Below are 26374 nucleotides of genomic sequence, written 5' to 3' on the forward strand. Positions count from 1 at the left end.
TTTCAAGAAGAGCTGTGTCTCGGTTCAAAATTTAGGTTGGATGGATTAAAATGTGAGTTCTTTTGTTTCTGAGGAACCATTTGATCCTGCATTGCCTGACCATCCACACTACTTGGAAACATGGGCTTAGTTCTGTGCTAGGCTCAGACTTAACTGATCCTCTTCCCATCAAGGTGATACCTAAAAAGGGTGTGTGACCAGAGCCAAGCCCCATCTTGTGCAGAAGCTTCCCTTCCCTTAGGTGGAACTACTGAGCTCCACAAGGGCTTGCAATGCAGGACTCTGAAGATGCCCCAGCCCAGCGCCTCCCATGTCTTGGAAGAGACCTTTTCGTGTAGTGAGAGAAGGGAGAACAAGTTACTTGGGTCATAAAACCTAATTTCTACTTGCTTCAACTGCTGCATAGGTAGAAATAGGTCACACAATCTACAATGCAGGTTATACATTGCTTAAAGCATGCTTTTTGTTGCTTAAGTGTCTGCAGCACTGTCCATTATTTTTTCGATAAAAATATGCGACCTCAATCCAGATTGGAAACACAATGTGTGATGTCTAATCCTTTCCTCCCCACCTGTTTTCATGCCACAATTCACCCCGAGCTATTATTTGTCAAAAGTGAAAGCAGCCAAGGCTGTTTGGTTCTTATATATAGGCAAAACACAGAAGCAAATAATTGATCAGAATGGGGCATTTATCAACTGTAACCCAAATGCTTTCCTAGGCAAGGTAGCTTTGTCACATTGGTGCTACAGAGATGTTAAACCAGTGTTCAGGGAGAACATGCCAGTTTTTGGAGCATCACACCAGATGCTGCTTTTTATGTATTTATTTAAAAGATGTAAAATGTTTAAGGTGGCTACTAAAAGGAAAGAAACAGAAACAAACAAAACCTAGCAACAAAAACACCTAGCACATCATTAAAATGAAAGCAACCACAAAGGACCACTTTGGCAAATTTAAAACCAATGTTTAAACGAATCCACAAAAAAAGAAAGGCCTTCCTAGAGAGGAAGGTCTCAGCCCAGTGACAGAAGATGGCCTCATTGAGCAAGAAGGCACAGGGTTTGGGTGTGACCATGAAAAAGGCTTTTGCCTTGGTCCTTGGGCCCATCAGGCCTTGGGGGCAAAGAGGAGGACCCAGTTAGGTGATTCCATATTCAGCACATGAGCACTTCTGAAAAGTCATAGGAAAATATACTCAAGCATATGGTGTGGTTTCTTTACTGGGAGGACAAAACAAGTGCCAACTTGACATTCAAAACATTAATATAAAGCAACAATTCAGAATCTGTTTGAAGAGAAAGCATTGTTTCCACATTTTCAAGCACAAATGCATTTTTCTGTTGTCTGGCTTTGCACGTTTGGTGCAGGTCCAAACCTGGAAACCTGGAACGAGTCCATGTTGGCCACGTGGTTCCCAGTTCTGTTTTATAACTTCATGCAGGACTCAGTGTTTTTCCTTCTTTTCCACTCCAAATAATCCTGGATCAGCTGTTTGGATGTCAGCTCTTGCTGACCCAGCCAAAAAAGAAAGGAGAAACCACAACCCAAATTTAAGTGCAACCATTTCAGAAGCAATTCTTGAGGGATTTCTCCCTCTGTGTACACTTCTATTTTTGTAGCTTGCTGGTCACCCACTTGGCTTTTGCTGGAGATGAGGCCTCACGTGGTCAGTGAGATCATTATCTTACTGCATATTGTGAGACAACGGTCGGACAATGAGGGTTATTTAAGTGCAGACACAGAGGCCAGACAAACGTATCCTGTGTTTTGCAAAGCTTGCTATTTCTGTGGTTTATGTACAGAAGATACACTTGGGCTGAAAAAGAAAAATTGGTAACATTAACAGCCTCAGCTAGCAACAAAGGAATAGTTTCTGAAGCTGTGCTCTTGACATTGAGTGCTGGAGGCAAATTAAATGAATAAATCCAAGCAGTTCTCGTGGATTGTGTCCACTGGGCAGTTCTCCTGCAAAGCCTCAATGAAAGAGAGGTGGACACCATTGTAGAGGTGCCAGGCATTTGTTTTGCCTTCTTTGGGCTGCAGGGGAATGAAGTCCACTCACCCAGCAAGGACTGCCAGCCAGCTACTATGTATTGTACGGGTGCAATGACCAAAGCCATGGTACAGTGTGGTGTAGTGGTTAAGAGCGGTAGTCTCGTAATCTGGGGAACCGGGTTCGCGTCCCCGCTCCTCCACCTGCAGCTGCTGGGTGACCTTGGGCCAGTCACACTTCTTTGAAGTCTCTCAGCCCCACTCACCTCACAGAGTGTTTGTTGTGGGGGAGGAAGGGAAAGGAGAATGTGAGCCGCTTTGAGACTCCTTAGGGTAGTGATAAAGCGGGATATCAAATCCAAACTCTTCTTCTTCTTCTTCTTCCCTCCCAGGCACTTGTACTGGGGGTTGAGAAAAGAGCAAGCTCCAGATTATCTCTTTAGCACTTCCTGTAGTGTTAGCAGCACTGAGGTGACCTCCCTGGGGTGCAGCCTGTGCACTGTGTAGGGAGGTCCTGGGATGCCCAAACATCAGCCTCGCTGACGTGGTCCAAAGGAAAGCAGAGCAAGCTTGGCTGTAGGAGTTGCTGGGAGGCACTGCACAAAATGCCATCCAACCACCTTGGGGACTCCACTCCAGGTTTTACTCCTGAGCCTTTTCTTCTCCCAAGGACATTCCACAAGGCAGCAGAGGTTTAGGATCATGGTTTTCTTTCTCCTAGTTGGGCTACCTTCCTAAGTTGACGAGCCCCATCTGCACCCACACATATTTTAGAAAATATGGCTTGAAACCATGCAGAGAGAGTGCAGGGACAGATGAACTCATAAGCAGAACGCCAGTTTATTAAGGGGAGAGCTACATATGCCAGCTTTTACATACTCTTCTCACAAGTAGCTAAACCCAGGTATAACTGACATCTCCCCAGGGACAGCATAATATGAGAAAACCCCTTATGTCATTGTTCTTCGGCCTGTGAGCATTCTTGTAGGCTGGGGTTTTTCAGAGCAAGATCTCCCTCAGATGGTCCTTCAAGAGGATCTTCAGTGCTGGTTCTTCTCGGATGTGCGTGCTCCCCAAGATCCACAGGCTGTGGGGTGTTGGGTTCATCCTGTCTGTGTCCAAGACAGGGTCAGAGCTAGGCATGATATCAAGAGGCCAATATTTCTGAATGGAAGACTCCCCCTCCCCCTCCCCCACCCCTACATTCCTGCTCACACCAGAACTTCCAGAGGAACCTAGAACATGGCAGATCAAATAAGTCCAAAAGACACAGACAAGCACAATGGGACCACCAAACAATGTGAGAAATAGAATCATAGAACCATAACACTGCAAGGGACCTCGAGGGTCATTCAGACAGAGGCATACCTAGGGTCCCTTGTACAATGAGCTGTATCACATTACTGCAGAGAAGAGTGGGAAGCTTCTCCCACATTTGATCTCCCTGAGACAGCGGCTTTGTGTTCCCACAGACATCATACACCATACTGTCCATAGTCTGATAGGTGATGTTTGCCACCCCTGCTTGAGCCTGCATCCCTAGAAGGGTCCAGTTTTGCCTCTGTATCTAGTCTAACCCCTTGCAATGCAGGACTATCAACTAAAGCATTCATGACAGATGGCCGCCCAGCCTCTGAAAATACAATATGTTGCAGCAATGATACATAGAAACATATCTAAAATGCAGCCCAAAAAGGTTGAAAATACAAAATTCCCATATGAATCTGAATCGAGAAAAATTTATTGTAGGGTTGTTACTGATGAGATGTCTGGATTGCATATTACCGTATTTTTCGCTCTATAACACGCACCTGACCATAACACGCACATCGTTTTTAGAGGAGGAAAACAAGGGAAAAAATATTCTGAATGAAACAGTGGACGTATCATTTTTGTGCTTCATGCTGTGGCCACAGACATGTGATCTGATGGTGAATTTGGGGTGACCCAATGCAAAAATCCTGAGAATCCCTGTGGACCCATGCTTTGTAACCACGTTTTTGCACCATTGCAGCCCCAGGCAACAGTGGGTGCGTGATTTTTTTTGGGGGGGACAGGCTGTAGCCATGGACATGCTATGTGCTCTGATGGTGAATTTTGGCTGACCCAATGCAAAGATCCTGAGGATCCATGTGGATCCATGCTTTGTAACCACGTTTTTGCACCATTGCAGCCCCAGGCAACAATGGGTGTGTGATTTTGGTGGGGCAGGCTGTAGCCATGGACATGCTGTGTGCTCTGATGGTGAATTTGGGGTGACCCAATGCAAAGATCCTGAGGATCCATGTGGATCCATGCTTTGTAACCACATTTTAAGTGGGGAGGGAAGGAAAAACACAGAAGGCTAAGAATGCAGGAGAGGGCTATAACGTGAGGAAAGGAAGGCAAAAGTTTCCCCCCACCCACCCACACAAGCCAGCCACTGTTTAAGGATTTCATCCTTTTAAATGGAAGAAAGCATATTTGAATGCTGTGTGTCTCCAAAAACAAAAAGCAGGAAGTCAAATCAGAATTTTAAGCCGAACCTGTAATCTCTCTTCCCTTCACAAACATTGTTCCCTCCGGAGCAGGGAGAGGATAGAAGGACGGACGCTCTGCTTTCCCCTCTACTTGCCTGGAGGGGAGGGGCTTCCCCTGCTCTTTGTTCCGTTTGAGCAAACACAGTAACGAAACAGAGAGGGCGGGCAGTAAGACCCTGAGGCAGAATGCAGGAAAGCAACAGCTTCCTGTCTCACGGAGCTCCCTTCTCCCTGAAGCGCGGTTTGATTTTTGCCTCATTTTTCAGCTCCAGGGACCACACATTCGCTGCATAACACGCACAGACATTTCCCCTTCCTTTTTAGGAGAAAAAATCTGCGTGTTATAGAGCGAAAAATACGGTATTTCACTGCTTTGTCAAAACCTATTTAGAATCATAGAATGGTAGAGTTGGAGGGGACCCCAAGGGTCATTGCATATTATTTCACTGCTTTGTCAAAACCTATTTAGAATCATAGAATGGTAGAGTTGGAGGGGACACCAAGGGTCATCTAGTCCAGCCCTCTGCATTGCAGGAATCTCAACTAAAGCAACCATGGCAGATGATCATCCAACTTCTGCTTATAAAAAAGGAACTTCTCAGGGCTGGCAGCAGAACAGAACCCTCTGTTTTCTTTTGTGCTTCTGCTCCAAAACATATTTGGTACAAATACAGTGGTGCCCCCGCAAGACGAACGCCTCGCAAGACGAAAAACTCGCTAGATGAAAGGGTTTTCCGTTTTTTGAGCTGCTTCGCAAGACGAATTTCCCTATGGGCTTGCTTCGCAAGACGAAAAACGAAAACGTCTTGCAAGTTTGTTTCCTTTTTCTTAACACCGTTAATACAGTTGCGACTTGACTTCGAGGAGCAACTCATAGAACGCGGTGTGGTAGCCTTTTTTGAGGTTTTTGAAGACTTTGGTGATTTTTGAAGCTTTTACAAAACTTCTTTTAAACTTTTAAAACTTTTTTGGGGGTTTTTGGATTTTGGGTTGGGGTGTTTGGAATTCAAGGACTTGGTGTTGGGGAGGGGTTTGCAAGAATCTGGAAGCTTGTGTGGTTTTTTCTGCATTTTTATGATTTTCTGTGACCATTGGGCCACTGCTGTTTTTTTAAAAAAATATGGATTTGAATTTCTGTGTGGTGGGTGGCTGGGGGAACAGTTGAGGAGGGGGTTCTTCAGCAAGAAGCAAAGAGTGGAAGAGGAAGCTTCTTCGAGTTGTCCCCCAGAGTCTTAGAAAATGTACTGTACACTTTGTTGATTTTTAAATGTTTTTCTGTCATGTTTAGAAACTTAATTTATTGTTCCTTCAATTTTTGAAATGCTCTTTACAGTATGTGTGACTTTAAAGAGCACTTAATAAACTCTTGTTGTACCAAATTTGGCTTTGTTTGGACTTTTTTTGACCATAGGAATGCATTAATTGAATTTCAATGCATTCCTATGAGATTTTGTGCTTCGCAAGACGAAAAATTCGCTAGATGAAAAAACTCGCAGAACGAATTAATTTCGTCTTGCGAGGCACCACTGTAATCCTAAGTAACTTAGTCAGTAGGTTTCCCCCAGATGAGGCTTATTTTTTCCTGGAAGATTCAACGCCAACCCCCCAAATTGGCAAGCTGAGTCACTGAAGTCTCTGGCTCAACATCCGGGCTCTCCAGCAAGGACCAGGGGGGGAATCAAATCTAGTTTGCACTTAACAGGCATTTTTCAAAATGAAACCCAGAAAACAGCGCATCCATCTTTCAAAATTCACACTTCTATAACTTTTGCAGTGCAGTTTTCCAGCCAAGTGATGTTTACAAAAATGTGTATGTTGGTGAAAATAACATACCAAAATGTGTTATAGTAGGGGGTGATTGCTTGCAAACCTGCATGTATTGTACAAAATTGCATGTAATCAGGAGAAATTCACACCCAGATGCTGATGTTGAATATGTAAGCAATCAATAAATCAATCTACATTTTATGTGTATATCAATCAGTCAATCTACATTTTATGTGTATATGTGGAGAGCTGAACCTGAAAAAATGAGAAACTGAAATCGAGATTGACAGATTCGCCCATCCCAGCCTGCAGCCCACTATCAAGCGCTGAAAGGATCCATGTGCTCAGATCTTCTTCTAGTCTTGCCTTCAGGCCTCTCTTCTCAGGATTAAATGGAGAGCAGGCCTTTTGGAGTCTTGAACACTCTGCTTGTACTTTCTGATCTTTTTAAAAGGAAGAAAAGGTCCCTGATAGTGAGCAGCACATTTGCTATGTTCCCCCATTAGAACACCCCGCCCATTCAAAGCTAGCATGGAGGGAACAGAGCCAGTCAGTCTTATATCACTAAGGAGTTTTGTGTTACAGAAGGTCTGGTCACGTGATCTGTCTCACTGGCAGCCTGAATTTCTAAAAACATTTTAGCTGCTTGATTTTGTTAATTGCATCACATGGCCTTCTCAAGAAGTTTCATACCACAAAGTCTTAGACAGGAAACAGTAGGTCATTTTGTGTGCCAGATCTCCACCGCTTGCCTCATCTCTTGTGTACAGACATTTCAGTAAGTACTGTGTGATCTCTTGGGAAAAAGTTAACTTATCAGAGAGCAAGACTCTTGCTCAAACTTTTTTTAAAAAAATTAAATGTTACTTCTTGCTTAGACTGGAGACTGTGGACTCTGTGTGGTCTGGCAAAGCCAAAACTGCACAGCCTATTCCTGGCATAGAAGAGCAGTTTCCAAACATCCTTCCTGTACAACTGCATCCACAACAGCAGTCCTCCACTTCCAATGACTTCAACAAGGGCTATGCTACAGTCAGTTGGGTTCCAGGACTCAGAGGTCTGCCCATCAAAGTGGCCCAGGAGGGCATCTGGTCCAGCGTGGAAAGGGAGCAAGTTCCAGAGCAGCAGACAATGATCCAAGGGGCCAGAGGCAGGTGGATAGTCAAAGCCAAGCCCTTCTCATGTTACTGAGCAGCCCACGGCTTCCTAACAACTCTGGTAATGTTAGAAACGCCAGGCTACACAGGAAAAACTGGTGGTGTGTCCTTCCTCAACAGGGTACTCAAACAACCAAAACAGATTTTGGCTGAAGGAATCAACCCTCAGCAGGAACATAAAATTCAGGGGCATGTTTAGCTGGCCGAGGCATATATATATAACTGAGTAAATGGACCCCGTTAATAGCTCTGGCCAGTGGCGTAGCGTGGGTTGTCAGCACCCAGGGCAAGGCAAGTAATTTGCGCCCCCTAACCCGTGGATTTGCGCCCCCTAACCCGTGGATTTGCGCCTCCTAACTCTAACCCCCAGATGTTGCACCCAGTGCGGCCAGGCCCCCCTGCACCCCCCACGCTACGCCAATGGCTCTGGCCATTAACCATCTCCTTCCTGTTCCTTGTGAAGGGGCAGTTCATCATGGCAACTGTAGCACCACATAACTGTATTGGCAGCTTCTGGGATACAGAGGCTCCGTTCAGGAATAGCCTGTATTTCATGGCATATATCAAAACGCTGCAAGGTTTTCACAGTGCTTTTACAGAAAACAAAGTCTTCCGGCAGCATTTACATTTGATTTCCCACTCATTCCTCTATTTACTTAAGTCCTAATGATATGCTGGGACGCGGGTGGCGCTGTGGGCTAAAGCCTCAGCGCCTAGGGCTTGCCGATCGAAAGGTCGGCGGTTCGAATCCCCGCGGCGGGGTGCGCTCCCGCTGCTCGGTCCCAGCGCCTGCCCACCTAGCAGTTCGAAAGCACCCCCGGGGGCAAGTAGATAAATAGGTACCGCTTACCAGCGGGAAGGTAAACGGCGTTCCGTGTGCGGCTCTGGCTCGCCAGAGCAGCGTTGTCACGCTGGCCACGTGACCCGGAAGTGTCTTCGGACAGCGCTGGCCCCCGGCCAATAGATGTGAGATGGGCGCACAAACCCCAGAGTCTGTCAAGACTGGCCCTTTCGGGCAGGGGTACCTTTACCTTTACCTTAATGATATGCTTGGGACTACACATTTCTGGCCATTTCCCAAGCTATGCTTTTTCCCACATAGCAGAGTTGCAAGGCCTAATAATGGATGCAAAGGGGAGCATCAACTGAAGCACTGCTAGGGAAGGTATTTTCCGTGTCCTGCCCTGTGCTGTGCAGGGAATCACAGCAGACCCCAGTTTTATAAGCCCCCAAATCTAGAGAGATCAGGGTTGATGTCAAATGGAGCTTATGAGAAATCGCTCTGGAGACATCTTTAAATACTGCTTTTCATGATTTCTGAAATATTTCCTCTATCTTCATAAAGGCTCAACTAACCTTTTGGTTCTGAGGCCTGAGGAAGCAAGCTAGGGAACTAGAAAGAATTGTGGGGAATTGATTATACAAACTCAGTCAATACTTTACACAATCTGTGTATTTGACTTGACTGAGCCAGCTGAGAGGGGGAAAGGTAGTATGACAGCCTGTGAATATCAGTCTAACCAACTATTCTGCAACTGTTCATGGTCCTCCATTACAATAGGGATGGAGAACCTGTCATCTTCCAGGTATTGTGAGCCTCCAACTCCCATCAGTCCCAGTCAGCATGGTCAATGATTAGGGATGATGGGAATTGTAGTTGAGCAACATTTGGAGGGCTAGAGATCTCCTTCCACTGTCTCAAAATTGCTTGGTTGCTAGGGCTTCAGGTTTTAATCAGTGAATTAATCAACTCAATCTTTAGTTGATTAAACAGGGCATATTTGATTAAGGGTGCACGTCATTGTTTATTAGCATCTGTTTTACTTCTGGTTTGCTGCTGTCCCTAGAGAAATAAAAATTGCATCTTAAAATAAGTTGTAACTTCTGCTTAGAGAAATGTTAACTCTCACTTTTATTGCAAGAAGGAACCTATATTGGTAACAGTCACACTTATAATTGATCAGTTAAAAGGCAGGTAATAAACCAAGCAGTAATTACTGAATCAAGCAGGGGCTCTACTGAAAATCCAAACTCTTTAAAATATTGCTTTCTGGAATGCCGCTCACATTCCTTACCAACAAAGACACTTGTAAATGCATGTGTATCCAGGGGTTACAAAAGCCTAGCTTTTGATTTCAGGAAGAAGCTTTTATAAGGTGAAGGCGATGAGTTTATAATGCCACCCAACAGTAACTGCACTTTGTAAGCCTGAACACAAGTCTAGTGTTGAAATATCAGCCAATGAAACAATTTTTCAAATAGTTCATTCATGGTAGTTGTATGCTGTATTCTAATTGCCTGGGGTTGCTGTAAACTGCTTAATTGTGCCCACCTTCTCTCCTGTGTTTTTATATTCAGTGGAAAATCAAAGGGAGACCTCCTTTCCTCTCTACTTCCCACATTATAACAGTCATGAACTCATGGTGTCAGATCACACCACCTGAGTGTTTGGGCAGAGTCATATGGGAAGTGTGGTCCCTGAGATATCCAATGCTCAGACCATTTAAAATTTAAAAAATCTGAACCAACACATTGAATTTGAACTGGAACCTACTGGGAGCCAGTGGTTTGGAATGGCTGGTACACTGCAGGGCCAAGGAACTTTTCTCTTGAAGAATTCCAGTAATTTCCCAACATCCATGGCAAGAGGGGGGAGCATTTTTTGGCCCAAGGGCTGCCTTTCCTCGTGGGGGAGACTTCCGGGGGGCCACGTGCAAGTGATAGGCAGGGTCAGAACCACCAGCTGGTAGGACAGCGAACGTGACTTTAACCTTTGTAGAGTAGGTTACAGTCCAATAATGAAATCATGAAAATGTCAGGTTCATACACACTTCACTGTCCTTTATATGAACAGCTCCATGACTCATTCCAGCTAGTTATAAAGCACTGGAGGAGAGTGTGGAGCTAGTCTGGGGAGGCGGTGCGGCCTAGAGACCATCCTGAAGGCTGGGAGGGCAACATTTGATCTCTAAGCCTGAGAGTCCCTCTTTCTGATCTGTAGGTCAGTTTTCTCAAAGAACAGCTGGCTATGCCTTGTCTGTATCATTCTGCACTGCAAACGAGAGCTTGCAATTGGATCTTTCCCCACACCAAAAAATAAAATAAAACCCTGCACAGAAAACCAGTTGTCAGGAAGAAAGAATTGTAGCCTACCCTTTTCACCAATAAGGCACTTTTCTGTGTGCAATAATTATTTATTCCCTGCAAATGGAAAGTTTAATCAAATGCGCTATGCCTGCAATCTGCAAGGGAATAATCCAGAAACAGGTTTGCCAACTAACTCCTGCATTTGTGAGAACTGGCATCAACAGCTTAATTTCAAGTCTGAAAGGAATCTTCTTTGGTATGGAGCTGTTGAGCAGCAGCTCTGGTGTGCTTTTGTCTTCCCCTGCAGCATTCTGGTTGGCTCCGAGTCATCGGTATTGTTTTACTAAACAATACGTAGCCTGTAGGCACTTCTGGCTTGGTGTATCCTGCTCATCCCTGCTCTGCTTTTTGGTTCATTTACAACTGCTGATCTGGAGGCAAAGAAATCAGTGACAAGTCTGGGCAGTCTGAAAGCAATTAAGAGATTGCTCAGACGATGGAGCCAGGCCAAAGTCTGAGGCTTTATAGGGCCCAAGGCTCCTTTGTGTCACCTGCTGAGGGATGGAATCATAGAATCATAGAATGGTAAAGTTGGAAGGGAACCCAAGGTTCATCTAGTCCACCCCCTCCAGGATGCATCAGCCCATTTCTGCCATTTCTGGTCCATGACCTTCTCACATGTGTTTGTGTTCAGAGGTCTGCTTTGTTCCATTTTTGCATTAATTCATGAAGGTTTTTTAAATTAAAACAAAACAAAACAGAATTCAATGTTAACTGTTAACTATTTAGATATGTTTTTTAATTGTCAGGGCTGTGGGCAGAGGTATGCTAGCAATGTGCTCAGACTGACATGTGTCTTCTGACACCAGGCTGTTTTGAACAAAGCACCCTTTCCCCATCATTTCCCATCACCAGAGTCCCCCCATACTGATAGTGGTGTGTTGTGACTGAGTCTTGGGTTCAACCATAATCTGTCATAGTGGTATGGGCAGGCTAGTCTTCCATGCGGAGTAGCTGTTGATTCTTTCTCTCCTCAACACAGCGTGGCCAGGGAGGAGGTCCACCGTCCACCCATGACTTAGCCCTAGTTTTAGCCATCACCAGTTGTGTGTGTGTGTGTGTGTGTGTGTGTGTGTGTGTGTGTTTCGGCAAATATTTCATGGTGTGTCCGGCTTTCCACAAAATCTTTCCACAAAATTTTCAGTGAGTAGATCTTGTACAGGATCATGTTCTGAATTATTCACAGTTCTTCACAAGGAAATGGAATGACAGGTTTTTGGTACAATCACCCCCCCAAAATCAACAACACTGAATTATTCAACAGAGGGACACCACTTGGTCAGGGCTAGATCCTTGGCTGCCAATATATTGGATTGTTTATAAGCCTTAATTTCTCCCAAAGATATATACCTTCCTTCCTTCTTTCTCAGAACCTTACTTAAACTGATCTTCTCCAAGCCTTAAAGCTTGCTATTTGCCTAGGTTCACCACATTGATAGTCAGCAGAAAGACTAAAAATATAACCAGACTGGAAACTATATAACCGTCAGCTCTGGGCAGTCCCCCAAGTTTTGGAAATGAGATTATTTTTTTTAGAGTTTTAGAGTGTTGGGGGGGGGGTCAGCTCTGCTGTGTCTTGGAATTTCCAAGGAAGCAACCCCACTTGGTTAACCCAGGTCAAATAGGTTGAGGTCATTTATCTGGCTCAGAAAAATTAAACTTCAGGAGTTACCCAATATGGAAACATCAAATATTTTTTTGGAAATAAACTGATGTCAAGATGACTTTACTTCATGAATATTTTGTAGTGAAGAGGGAGCCAGAAGAAAGAGAGAAAATGAATAATTCAGACAGGGGAGTGAGGTTTCATTTTTTTATTTTTCACGGAAAATGCAGAAGGTCTCTTCTAAGCCATCTTTCCAACATCAAGGTGGCACAGTTGTTGTTTTTTTTAAAGCATTGCCAAGACTGTGGTTAAAACTGAGTTCAGGCCATGATGACACATAAGCTGGCATTTGTATGTGTTGGAGACTCTTTGAGCTTTTACAACCCTAAAGAGTTGAGGGGGAAAATAAATGAAATCTGTAAAGGGAATAAATAACTTGCAGGGCTTAAAATAGCTCTGTTTCCGGCTTGCTGGAAGAGGGGTGAGCTCTGGTTTTCTTTTGCGCATTCTGGTAAGAAAGCACCTTTGATACTGTTCAAAGCAGGGCCCCCAGAATGCCTGAGCTGTCTCATGGATGGTTGCAAGTTTGGCTTGTTGGTCAGTTTGAAGTGCTTATATAAAACAGTGGAAGTGGAAATACTTTCCCAGACCACGCCAAGAGTTATTTAAGGATGCTTTGTTTAAAAATACTTGCTGGTTTACTCAGACCACAGTTCCACCCCAATAAACCCTATGTGATTGGTCTATCTTTGAAAATCTCCTCCCTTTTGCCTTCTGGAGAAATAATATTCTAGCTGTTCTTTTAGTGGTCAACAGAATAAACCAAGCCTGACTGATAAATGCTTTTGGAGGTGCCCTGATTCACATGGTGTGGGAGCTTTGCCCACTTGTGAGGTGTGCAATGGTTTGACTTTCCTCCTCAAATAAGGAGAGACTCTTCTAACAAGCCAATTGTTCAGATGGATCCACAAGTGGAGTGCCTGATACCAAAGATGTGGAGCTTATAACTGACTCCCCTGGAAATGTTTTCATTTACACCACCTCGTTTGCAAGCATAACTTCAAGTTGTTGCGACTGCGGCCTGCTTCTCTCACATCACACTCCCAACTCTGACCAGTTACTGGCTTGCACTGGTGGAGCCTTGGAGGCATAAGGTTTACACCAGTGACAGTCTCCTGTCTGTGCAAGGATCTGTTTATTTATTTATTTGCAAAAATGCATATGCCACCCACTTTAAGAAAAACATTTCTGTGAATGACATAAGATCAGCAATAAAACTACATCCATAAAATAAACACAAAATATATCACAAATCAGACAGACGTTACTTGGGAAAGGATCATCTCCTGCCCCTGGGAGAGCCTAGGTGAACAGCTGTGTTTTAAGCAGGTTTTAAGACGGCTTTGGTGCTTGCCTGATGTCTTCCCAAAGTGCATCCCAAAAGGCAGGCCCCAATATATTACAGGCCCTGGTCCTAGTGAACATATGACTAACCTCAGGAGGATTTGGCTGAGGACCTAAGGAACTGGAAAGGGTTATACTAGCGAAGGTATTCTCAAAGGTAGCTGGTCCCAAGTTGCTTAGGCCTTTATTTGCCAATAGATAACAAGCTACCACAGGAGAAGGTCTCTGTCCACCCATCTGAATCCCCAGCCATTTCTCTCCTCTCTTCACAGTAGGATTGTAGAGAGGATCAAGCATTTGTGAAACATCTGCCGTGACTGGCAGTCAACAGGGAATGCCGCCATGCAGTGCTTGCCCATGTTAACGTTCCTGTTCCAGCTTCAAAAAATCTTTTTTTCTTTCTGAGAAGGCATAATAATAACAAAACAAAACAACAATAATAATTTATTATTTGTACCCTGCCCATCAAACATTAAAAACTTCCTGATACAAGGCTGCCTTCAGATCTTTTATAAAAGTTGTATACAGTAGTACCTCGCAAGACGAATGCCTCGCAAGACAAAAAACTCGCTAGACAAAAGGGTTTTTTGTTTTTTGAGCTGCTTCGCAAGACGATTTTCCCTATGGGCTTGCTTCGCAAGATGGAAATGTCTTGCAAGTTTGTTTCCTTTTTCTTAACACCGTTAATACAGTTGCGACTTGACTTCGAGGAGCAACTCATAGAACGCGGTGTGGTAGCCTTTTTTGAGGTTTTTAAAGACTTTGGTGATTTTTGAAGCTTCCTTTGTAACAAACTTCCTTTGTAACAAACTGCTTTGAAGGCACTGTATTGCCTCCTAAGAGTCCTCAGGAACCCAATATAAATACAACATGCTGGTATGAGTTTGTTCTTTATGCTTTGTTTGTTCTTCTGGGCAGAAGTGAAGCTGCCACGTGATGTATGCAAGATTGTAATTTTAAAACATTTTTTAAAATAGTTTTTATTATGCAGGTTTTGTTTTAATTAGATGCATGCCTTCAAGGATATGCACTGAACTGAAATGCATTTGGTGATGAGTAATTAGCAAACAGATAAGACCTAAATCTTGCTGCTCTGCTTCCAGTATTTGTTGTCCTTATGACAAGATACTTAAGTTACACCATATAATATAAAACAATACAATACATAAAAGTCTAAAATCAGCTGGCACCTCAAGGCAGCCTCAAGGCAACTCATGTGAATGTTAGGTAGAAAACACTATTTATTATTTGTTTTATTTTATAAAATTTCTTTATCTCTCGACTGTAAGAAACCCCCCCCCCCGTCGCCCCCCCCCAAAGTGGACTACTACAGCTCCCTCCAGCTACAGTAACCTACTAGGAATGCCCAGCTTTTTGTATAAGTGTTAACTCATCAGGTAGGTGAATCATGTAAGCGAGCCCCCCCCCCAAGTGTGAGGGATGGATGGGCGGTGACTCCTGTTTCTATTATAATTTGTATGTGTGACAGGGACTAGAAAGCAGCATCCCTTTCCCTCAATTATCTGGGGAATATGCGAAAGCATAAATCCTCTCCAGATTGGTTCAATGTGTTCGGCCAGATCCTCAGCTTTTGCCAAATCTGATATGGTTTTGCCACAGAAGTGTGGCTTGCAATATCTTTACTGTGCTGCCTTGGCACACAGACACCATTCTCTGGTATCCCTGCTGTAATCCAAAGCTCTTTAATAACACGAAAAGGAGTAAAATGTGCAGTTTGAGCAGGGAGGAAATGCTTACTAGGTTAGCTAAAGGTCTGCCATTCCTCTCTTTGGTTGCCTTCAAAATATTGGATAGAAAGCAATTTTTTACTCCTTTTAGCGTACTGGACAACACGCATGGTTTTGCAGTTGACAGGGGCAGCTATTTTGCTGCAAAAGGGGTGGAAAGACTGTAGAATTCAGGTTGCTGCAAGAAGACTTTGCCACATTGCTACTTCCCTAATAAATATGAGGCAACGAGTTCCTATAATCTCCATTTCTCTTGATTGCTTTATTTCCTGCCAGGAACAGAAGAGCACTTTGTACAATCTCACCTGCTCAAAAAACCGCATCCCCACCCCTCAACCCCAGTTGAGAGTTTCCATACAGGGTGTTGGTGCAGAGCAAAGTCTCATCATAATTAATACCCTATGGCATGTTTGTTTCTGTGGTGTTTGTGCAAAGCTTTAGGTTTAGGCTAACTTTATAGGCTGTTTTCCACAAGACACCAAAGGATCTTGTAGCAATTCTTAAGTGCATGATAATATCGCGCCTGTGCACACCAAGCATGTTCAGTTCCTGTTTCTAGGCTCATTTACATCTGCCAATTAGAGGGCCTAGTAGATACCATGGTTTGAATGCCCGCTAGACTAGGTGGGGCAGCTAGGGGGTCACAGGGACATGGCCAATGAGAGCTCACGGGGCATGGCCAAGTTGCCTCAGTTCTTTCCCCATCCTCCTCCTCGGTAAAAAAGGAATGGGCACTTTAACCTTTCACTTTCCTCAGTACTTAGCACAGAAGTGCCTTACCTTGGTTGAAAAGGGGGTCACTACCGTACAATTTCTAATGTGGGTTCATGCTGCAATAACTGTACATTATTCAAGAGTAAGCCCTACTGAATTCCAATATGAGGATTGCTCCCATACAGTATGTATGTGCAGGATTGAAGCCTGAACTGGTTGGTCTTAAAGGTGTCACACACGACTGTTAAAAACAGACCCGATAAATTTTGGACCTATGGGAAAATATAGGTCTCCTCCACTTTATTCATTTCTACATCTTTTGTCCAGAATGTGGGATAAAGTGCAGGGGGACAAGGACTTGGGAGGCCAAGGTCAAAATCAGCCACAAAGCTCAGCTTGTGACTTTGTGCCGTTCATGGTCTCTCAGCCTAACCTACTGCACAGGGTTGTTGATGGAGTGGCTATAAATGTAGTACTGATAATATAGAAAAATATATAGCAAATATATAAAAAATCAACAATATGAATATGAACTGAAAGCTGTTGCAACGCAATGATAATGGTTAAGAGAATTCCCCACCCCAGATTACCATTCCAGCTTTAGAAATCACATCCTCCTTGGCAGCACCATTTACTAACCATGGTTGCTATGAAAACACAATCAACCTGATACTGGGTTGGTGCAGTTGATAACATGGTCAGAAGCCCCCGTCACCTTTTGTTCTGGCTGAGAAAATCCAGTGCTCCCTTTACAGTCTCTCACACTTTAGCTTGAGCTAATGGAAAAGTTCAGGTGTATCCATTGCCAGGCTACATGTGCAACTGCACACAGGGGGAACGCAAAATGCAGGACGTTTTGCATTCTGCACAGGGTCAGAGAAGAAATCAGTTCCCCTCACCCTGGCAGAAGGGAGCAGTGATTTGACAGAATGGAACAGCCTCACATAACCACCTGAAATGAACTTTGGAAGGCTTTCGCTGAAGGCAATGTGACCTGAACCTTTCAAAGGGGCAAGGAAGGCACATCCTTATGTTTGCATTTTACCAATAAATCAGAGGTAGCTCTGTCAGTCAATTAGAAAAGCCAAAATCATAGCAATACAGAGCCATATTCCCCAAATGTCTTTTGCTTACTATCTGGAAGCCTTCTGGGAACCTTAAATATTTGCTCACTACTTTGTGATTCTGCAGTTGGCTTTAATTAAACCTACTGCACTTCGTCTGCTGTTGGATCACTGCCCTATCTTGTCTGGGAAAGGCTAATGTGACATGCCCAGAGATCTTCATCACGTGCTGGAACAGAGTATGATTTTGCAGAAGGTCTAGTAATGGCCCCCCAGCCACAAGGGGAAAGGAATGAGCCATTGCTGCTGCTGCTGCTGTGAGTGCTGGAAGGAAGGCCGCTCCCTGCTGCAAGGCCCATTTCCACCTGGCCCAGGGGGCGGGGCCCAGACTCACCTGGAACAGCTAAAAGTGGCTCCTGGGAGGCTGAAGGGACATTGCTGGAACAACTCTTGGGTTGGGGAAACTGGCTAAAATGTTTTAAAATGTTTTAAACAGTTCTAATTTTGGTTCCTCTGTTTTGTTTTTGTTGGGTTGGTGTTGGTTAAATGTTTAGTTGGGGTTGGCGGTTATTTTAATTTGGGTATAACTGTAAACTGTTATTGTTATTATTGTTAGCGTCTTCTTTATTGGTTTGCTTGTATAAGGCATTTTGATTTTAATGTTTGATGTTTTGTTGTGCTTTTATATATGTTGTAAGCCGCCCAGAGTGGCTGGGGAAACCCAGCCAGATGGGTGGGGTATAAATTTAAAAATAATTATGATTGGTCCTAGCAGTAATGGCGTGCACTTCTGCTCCCTTGGAAGAAACAGGTGATTCAAACAAGAAGGTCAAGTAAGAGTAGCCAAGCTGGTCTTACTAATATTTATTTTTATCTATTCATCTTATGGGTAGGAGAAAACACTGGCAACTTGATGGATATTCTTCTTTCCTACATTAAAGCTTGTTGTACATTCAGCTTCTGTGGTCTGATTTGATTAAAACTGTAGAGTGCTAGTTGAATTAGGGAAAACATGCCTGATATAATTCAAGGGGCAAGTGGGGCTGACAACCTCATCACGCCTCCTCATTCATCTCCCTGTCAAAACCCGACGCATGAACCGCATGAATTACTTCTTCTCCTGTGCAAAAAGCAGCTCAATAGGAAAAGGCAATCTGGCTAAGAAAGAAGAGAGCTAAACAATGGATGTTGAGGGAAAGCCACTGCTGGATGTGATCTCATGAGTTGGTGGGAAGCAATGAGACAGGAACGATATCCAGTGAAATTAACAAAAAGCAGGGTTATGGTCTTCATGTATTTCTTTTTTTAAAAATCCCCTCATTCACCTGTGAGACTCTGATATGGGATGGAAAATAAGGTTGTTGTTTTTTAAACTTTATTACTAAACTTTGGAATTAATATCTTGGGATCTAATGGTAAAGTTTGGATGGTGAAGCTGTAATGCTTTAGGATGCGGTTCCTGATGAGCTGCCTTCTCCCCTATGTACCTGCCCACTAAGATCACCTACAGAGACCTTCTCTTGCTGTACCCAGACAGACTTGAGAACTTCCGACCCAGGGAAGTAGCTGGCATTTTGCCACTGTGTTGAGGCTCGCTTGTTAAGCAAGCTCAGAGGCTGAATTTAATTTCTTACTTATTGCAATTATATGCAGCCTTTCTGGTTTTAAAGTGCTTTTGAAGTGCTTAACAGCTTTTTAAAAGTGCTGTTTGTTTTTTATTTTTGTAAGCTGCCTTGAAATACAGGAGAAATGGCAGGGTCTAATATATATATATATATAGAAAGTGATGAATAAGTGTAACAACAACAGAGTTTTATGTATGGGTACCTTAAAGCAATATGACTAAATAGCACCATAATTTGCATACAGTTGGATGAGAAAAATGGAGAAGTCTTGCTTCCTGTTGAACAGAAACTTCTACTGAGAGCACGCAGGTGGGGGCTGTTGGGTATCTGGGTGCAGCTCTGCTGGCTCAGAGGGGTTTGCACTGGTTAAGACAAAGCAAGAGACCTCCAGCTTCCCAGACTATCCCTATACTTTTATCACTACGCTGACCTCCCCCCCCGCCCCCCTTTAATGTTTATTTAGACTGGTAAGTATAAGGTTCCATCCTCTTCCTGCTCCTCCTCTCACACTTTTCCTGGACCTTGAGGTGAGAGTTAATCTTGGATCTTTCTTTTGAGAGCAAAGGGGGGAAGCATGGATTCTTTGCTCCTCCAACTAGATGGTTAGCTAGGACTATAGAACGCTTCCCTATTGAGAATGTAGTTCAGGGGTCGGCAACCTAAGGCCCGGGGGCCGGATGCGGCCCAATCGCCTTCTAAATCCGGCCTGTGGACAGTCCAGGAATCAGCGTGTTTTTACATGAGTAGAATGTGTCCTTTTATTTAAAATGCATCTCTGAATTATTTCTGGGGCATAGGAATTCGTTCCTCCCCCCCCCCAAAAAAAATATAGTCCCCCCACGAGGTCTGAGGGACGGTGGACCGGCCCACGGCTGGAAAAGGTTGCTGCCCCTGATGTAGTTCCATTAGTAAACATAACCTTTCTTACTTTATACCAAGACTCAGTCTGAATACTTTCCAACTAAAGGTGTTTTCCAAGCAAGGATTCATTTAACTAAACTAACTTCTGCTGCTGCATATAAAGTCTGCATCCTAAGCAGCATTCCTATGCAGAAAACTCACGAACTCTCTCAGGGATCCAGTGCCTCACCTTTAAATTCCTCTATCCATTTCAGTTTGTCAGGAACCCACTTTCATTATTTTAGCCCCCAGTTTATTGTTATTTTATTCATTTCTGGATTGAAGAGTTTTCCATTTTCTTGAGCATTCAATAAAATCTGATTGTCTTGCTGCTGCTGCTGCTGCTGCTGCTACAATGCTGGGAAATGTGAATAGGACTAGGCTGCAGCTTTTATTTTGTTATTATTTTAAAATGCTGTAAGCTGCCTGCCTCCAGAGTCTTTCAGGGTAGAAACATTTTAATGAAATAATAATAAAATAAATACGGCTATTTCATAGTCTCTCTTTCTCTCTCTCAACAGGCGAGAGGCCTTTTGAATGCCGTTGGGAAGATTGCAACAAAAAGTTTGCCCGTTCCGATGAGCTGGCGCGGCATTTCCGCACTCACACTGGAGAGAAAAAGTTTGGCTGCCCTCTCTGCGAGAAGCGATTCATGCGCAGTGACCACTTGACGAAGCATGCCCGCCGCCACAGCAATTTCCACCCCAGCATGCTCAAGAGGAGGAGCGGCAGCAGCTCCCGGACAGGATCGGTCAGTGACTATAGCCGTTCAGACGCATCTAGTCCCACCATCAGTCCTTCCAGCTCCCCGTAGACCTGCCTGCACTGGAGGCCAGCACTTTGCTCTCATCATTTTATAGATATCATTTTTGGAGTTTTATTTGCCTTGCACATTTTGCTTATCCCCCCCCTATCTTTTTTTCTTTCTTTTTTATACATCGTTTCTCCAGCAGATTATCTCTGGCACAATGGAACTAACACTGATGAGCCTCTTCTCCATCTTCTGCCAGCAATTTTTCTTCCTGGTCAAGATTTTCAGTTATTTTGTCTGCCAGCCTTCACTCTCCAGAGCCTTAAGAAGGACGCTCCTGTTAATTGTTTTTAAATATATCTATATGTGTGTATATTTTTTTAAAAAAACCTTTGCTCAGGTGTCAAAGCAAATTTTATAAAAAAGAGGTTACAAAAGAGGAATGTCTAATTGAACTGGATTGACTTTCCACCACTCCACCACCTCCTCTCAACTTTCTCAGGGATAAGTATTTATGTAATACAGTAAGTACAATGAAGACACACTCTCTGCGGTCTCAGCTGGCAAACAGATCTGCACTCAGAATGAGTGTGGCGGATTTCTTCCACTCACTGAGGAGGAAACCAGCGCTGGACTTCACACTCAAATGGTTTGGTTTCACATTTGCTATAGATACGTTTGGGGAATCAGGACCATATATGGCATGCCCCCTGGATGACTTCATTAAATCCCTCTCCCTGCCCCCACCCCGTCAATGTCATTTCATACTGAGGTGATTTTACCACATCAACTTCCTGCTGCAGAAACCTTGTCTATAAAGTTTGATACAGTCCTACCTTCCCCATGGGGGCAGGTTGAGGGGATTTTTTTAAAAACTAACGAACTCGATGCCTTTATCATTCCCACCCACCCCCAAATATAGGGAAATGTATTTACACTGGGGAACAATGCATTTAAGATCAAAATGGCAAGTTTGTGGTTTTTAGGCATTACGGATTTGTTTTCCAGGGTTCTCCTGTAAAATGCCCTATGGAATGAGTGAGGCTTTTGCAGAAGAACTTCTCAGAGGCTTGTGAGCCCCGCGCTGTCCCTGAGCTTGTCTGTGTTGCTTGCTCATCTGTCACGTGGCTACCAAACATAGGTGCCTAGACTGTATCAACTTGAACTATTTTATCTTATGCAGGGGGTGGGGTGGGGGTGGGGAGCAACATTGGGAAACTGTTTATATAAAGTTTCATCAAAGCTTTATCCAGGTACTTGTTATAAAGACCCTTGGTTTTACATTGCTTCAAAGCAGAGGCTTCCATATAACACTGCACTGTAGCTATTTGGTCAGTAAGTAACCATTGAAACCAAGTAGTAGTAATCAGAAAATGGTCTCTTATTAGGAAAGGGTAAAAAGAGAGAGCAGAACTTGCATCTAGAAAGTGTTACAAACATGGTGTTTTATCTCAACAGCACTCTGTATTTCTCCTACGCTCACATCCCATGGGTGTATGGTTTGACTGGGCATAGATAAGAGAACCCCTCTCCCAGCCAGCTAGTCCAGGGTTCCCAGATGGACGCCCCACTCTCTTGGCTACCACAGTGGAGATCAATTTGCCACGTTACTTGCCTAATATCTGTAAGAAAATCTCTCTCAGTCACAGCTGGAGGGGCCAACTGGCCACATCCTGAAGTGCCTGGGTGGGAGATTTGTGGCCATTTCAAAAATAGGCACCTCACCCCAGCAAGAGAGCTTTGTGTGCATAAAGAGCCTTCCACCTGCATTGCTGGAGTGGAGGCACATCTTGCTAAAGCTGGCTTGGTGCACAGATCTATCTTGGGTCACCCATTGTTAAACACTTACAGTTGGGTCAGGTTCTAGGTTTATAAATGCAAACTTTTTTAAACCAGCAATTGGTCTATGCATTGCAAAGTGCATAGACCTCATTACTGCCGGCTTGGTTGGTTCTGAAGCTGTATATTAAACATTCAGGGTTTTTTCTTTGTAATTTTCCATTATTATTATTATTATTATTATTATTATTATTATTATTTTACTGTAAATGATGGATGCAGTTGATTGTAGCACACCAAAACAAACTCCACAACCCCAAACTGCTGTTTACAACAAGTATATCTACATTCCAAATGTGTCCTGCTTTCCAGTAATCCCATTTTGCCACCTCTTTAACAACTCTCCCCCCCAAAAAACAACATCGTTTCTAGGTACATACAAAGATTGCTCTAAGTTCAAGGTTCTCTCTCTAATGAACAGTCACCTACAAAAAAACACAGGTCAAAATTTAGATATTTCTGTATTTTATGGCACTAGTTTCAAAGTTCACATTTTCATTAACATTTCCAACTTCATTCAGCTATAAACCGCGCTAGCCAAGGCTTTTGGTGTGGATTTATAACTACAGGCAGGAACAACGCATCAGTTTGGCTACTATTATGTGCAAAATCTTGCTTCTTTTGTATAATGAGTTGCCTTACCTGTATAGCTTTGCAGGGACTGGCCAAGTAAAGCTACTCAAATATAGGAAATTCACATTTCAGATAATTTTCATTGCTAAGACTGGGGGTAGGTATTGGGAAATATCCAGCACAACTAAGAAGGAACATAAATTACCTATAAAAAGGCACACACATACGGAATATAGCTAGCCAGCAACAGAGATTGGTTTTTTAATAGGTAGGAGAAAGTATTTATTTTCATAGTTGGTAGGATATGAAGGTCTGCAAAATCTAATCTAACCATATCACCTGTTAATAAAAACCACTTAAAAGAGCATTACTATTTCTCAGAGAACAACCTCTCTCTTTTCTTTGACGAGCAGTGTGAAATTGCAATAATAAAAGGTACTATGCACTAGTAAATTTCCTTTGAATCATGGCCAACGCACAAGTAAGCTGAGCTGATGCTTAGAGTGGCAATATTTTGAAGGGTGCAGAATGAAGCTGCATGTGATCCATAGAAGATGCAATGCTTGATCCAAGAGTTATACCAAAGAGTTAATGCTGGTGCAGGTGATCTGGTCGTGGAGTATTGCCAGCCTCACATCAGTTATTTGAGTAGGAGTGCTTACGCTAGGGGACACGATGGGGTCCATCTAATCCAATATGACTCTCCTTGGTCTTTTCCATCTCTGATAACCTGAGATGCCAGGGACTGAATCTGGCATCCTGTGCACATGCAAAGTGTGTGTTCCTCCATTGAGCTTTGCAGCCTCTTCATGAGAATTGCTTAGATAAGTAGAAAAATACAGGCAACTCTCTTAAACCTAATCTCAATGTAGCCTACAAGTACATATGGGTCAGGACTGTCACCTAGATATGTAAACAAAAGGGAAAGTGTTGCATATATATTTGGGATCATTTCTAATTTGGGATTTGGAGGGTTCATGCAGATTGCTTCTGACATGCTTCTGAGATACTTAAAAAACAATTTCCGTTCTTTACAGTTTCATAAATAATAGTAAACATACACCAAAACACTCAGGGTTTCTCTGGTGACAGAGAAGACACAAAACCTCATTTCAGCCCTGCTGGCAACTGTTTGGCTATTCGTGTAACTTGCATCTAGTTTGCTCATACCAGCAAGACATGAAGGCAGATGCAGTTTCCTCATTCATGTATGTGTGTGTTTTCTTTTTATCTCAAAATATTGGATTATATGCAGTTATCTGTAAAGTTATCAAGACCTCCTGAGCAACACCCCCCCCCCAAGCATTAATATTCCCAGGCTTTTCAGCTCCATGCTCAATAGCACATTTTGCAAAAAGAAAAGAAATCTTGCTGTGTATTGGTGTCATGTGCAGATGCATAACTGACCCAAGAGATAGAATCATAGAATCATAGAATCATAGAGTTGGAAGAGACCACAAGGGCCATCGAGTCCAACCCCCTGCCAAGCAGGAAACACCATCAGAGCACTCCTGACATATGGTTGTCAAGCCTCTGCTTAAAGACCTCCAAAGTAGGAGACTCCACCACACTCCTTGGCAGCAAATTCCGCTCTCAAACAGCTCTTACTGTCAGGAAGTTCTTCCTAATGTTTAGGTGGAATCTTCTTTCTTGTAAGAGCTGTTCGACAGTGGAATTTGCTGCCAAGGAGTAACTCCATTTCTGCACTCAGGAGAGTGTATTGTCAGGTTACCCTTTTGCCCTTGTGTAAGCAGAAACAGGTATATTCTGTTCATTTTACACCAGCAACCTCATGGCAGTAGGTGTTGGCACAGTCATAGAGTGATCTGCAGTATTGTAATGCAGCCCAGTAAGCAATATAGAGATGCTTCCACAGAGCATCTAAGTGCTTGGAACAGATAAATTCAGATAAATATTAGGAAGTGGTAGAGACTCTACGGCAGGGGTGGGGAACCATCTTCCATCTTAGATATTACTGAACTACAACTCCCATCAGCCCCATCAGGACTGATGGTCAGGGTGTTGGGAGTTGTGGCTCAGCAACATCTAGAGGTCCAAAGGTTCCCTCTGGACTGTGCTAAAAAATGAACAGTCCTTCTAATAATAAGTTCCACCCACCCCAACTCAAAATCCCTGGTGGATCTGCTGTTTCATCTGAATCTAAATCTAACCGATGACAACAATTGAGGCTGGTTTATGCTGGGCTATATGATAACCTGGTTCCAGCTGCCTGATTAGATAAAGGTGACTGGAAAATACTTGTCTACACAAATAGTAGGTCAGATGGTCAAGGGTTATAGGCAAAATGTCCCTTGGTGGGCCCCCTTCTGACAGGCACTCCTAGCGTGCCAGGTAGACAGGTCTAGCCAGCCTTTCCCTTTCCCTACAAAAGGCATTCCGTAGCCCTAAATGTTAGGGCTATTATCTCAAGCTAATCTAGTTTTGTGTGAGAAGGGAAGATTTGTTAAGATTACTGGAGTCTTACTGGATCATGCCAATGCCTAGTATCTAGTCCATTGTTCTGTTCTCACAGGGACCACCCTGATACCTAAAGGAAGCCTATAAAGAGGACAGGAACACTGGGAGAACTGAAGAAACAGTCACCCACCCCAAACCTGCAATCTGAAGGGGCTGAAATGGTAGAGTTTTAAAGAAGCCAGCTGTTGGCTGCTACCATGAAGAACAGAATATGGACATGGATACTGATGCCCAGTTGTATCAGCAGGGCCATTGGCTTGATGGTTCTGATAGTTTTATGAAGCATAGTGAGTTCCTGGGTCGCCAGCCTCAATTTGTATTGAGCCACGATGGGCCATGACCCTCGTATGCATTCCAGAGCATTCAGGGGAATAATTGCCCTGCAAAAACACACTGCAAAGAACCGAGTGCATTTCTGAAAACAAAAGCACATTGTACCTCCTCTTCCATCACAACCCACTTGTTTTGCATAGTGAGTTGCCATACCTCTATAGGCTTGCAGAGACTGGCCAAGAAGCTGGGCTGATGACTAGAGAAACTCTAAGCAAGAGGGCTCTATGCTCCGGGAGGGCCCGATTCCCTCCATCTAGTTTTTGCTTCATCATTTGTTATTTGGTAGCTGTTTACAATGGTGTCCTGGGAATAGTGTATGGTAATGTATATTTATAAGTGAACACACACCTGTGCCTGATGGCTTTCTGTATTTTACACACATTTTAGTGTAAAACATCATGCCTTCATCTCACAATAACTTTGAGCCCTGCAGCCTTCTGCTGGTTCTTAAAAGCCTTAAACACTTGGTGTGCTTTGTAATATAGGCTAAGTGCAGTGCTTTTTGGGGGGGTGTACACAGGGGTACGCATACCCCTAAACATTTTGTGAATCTTTGTACTCTTGTCCATTTACTGTATTTATTTTTCCCGATTCGAACTATAAAATTGTGGTTTTCTAGAGTCAAAATGAGAGTACCCCTAAACACTTTTTTAAAGAAAAAAAAAAAGCACTGGCTAAGTGTCACGTTTAGGATCAGTTTCCACAACATGGAACACAAAGGTTCTCACCCACTTTAGGCAATTAGCATTCACAC

At 43.5% G+C, this 26374-nt stretch overlaps 1 protein-coding gene across 1 annotated transcript in view; it reads left to right on the forward strand.

Annotated features, from left to right (window-relative positions):
* Window positions 1-22583, forward strand: part of KLF13 (KLF transcription factor 13) — a 35085-nt gene extending 12502 nt beyond the window's left edge. The window contains exon 2 of the mRNA XM_082198148.1: window positions 20168-22583. Within this exon, the coding sequence (XP_082054274.1) occupies window positions 20168-20460 (293 nt within the window). The 3' untranslated portion in view covers window positions 20461-22583. The remainder of the gene's footprint in view (window positions 1-20167) is intronic.
* Window positions 22584-26374: the final 3791 nt, after the last annotated feature.

The sequence above is a fragment of the Podarcis vaucheri genome, assembly GCF_965113315.1.
Source record: "Podarcis vaucheri genome assembly, chromosome: 14".
Lineage (NCBI taxonomy): Eukaryota > Metazoa > Chordata > Lepidosauria > Squamata > Lacertidae > Podarcis > Podarcis vaucheri.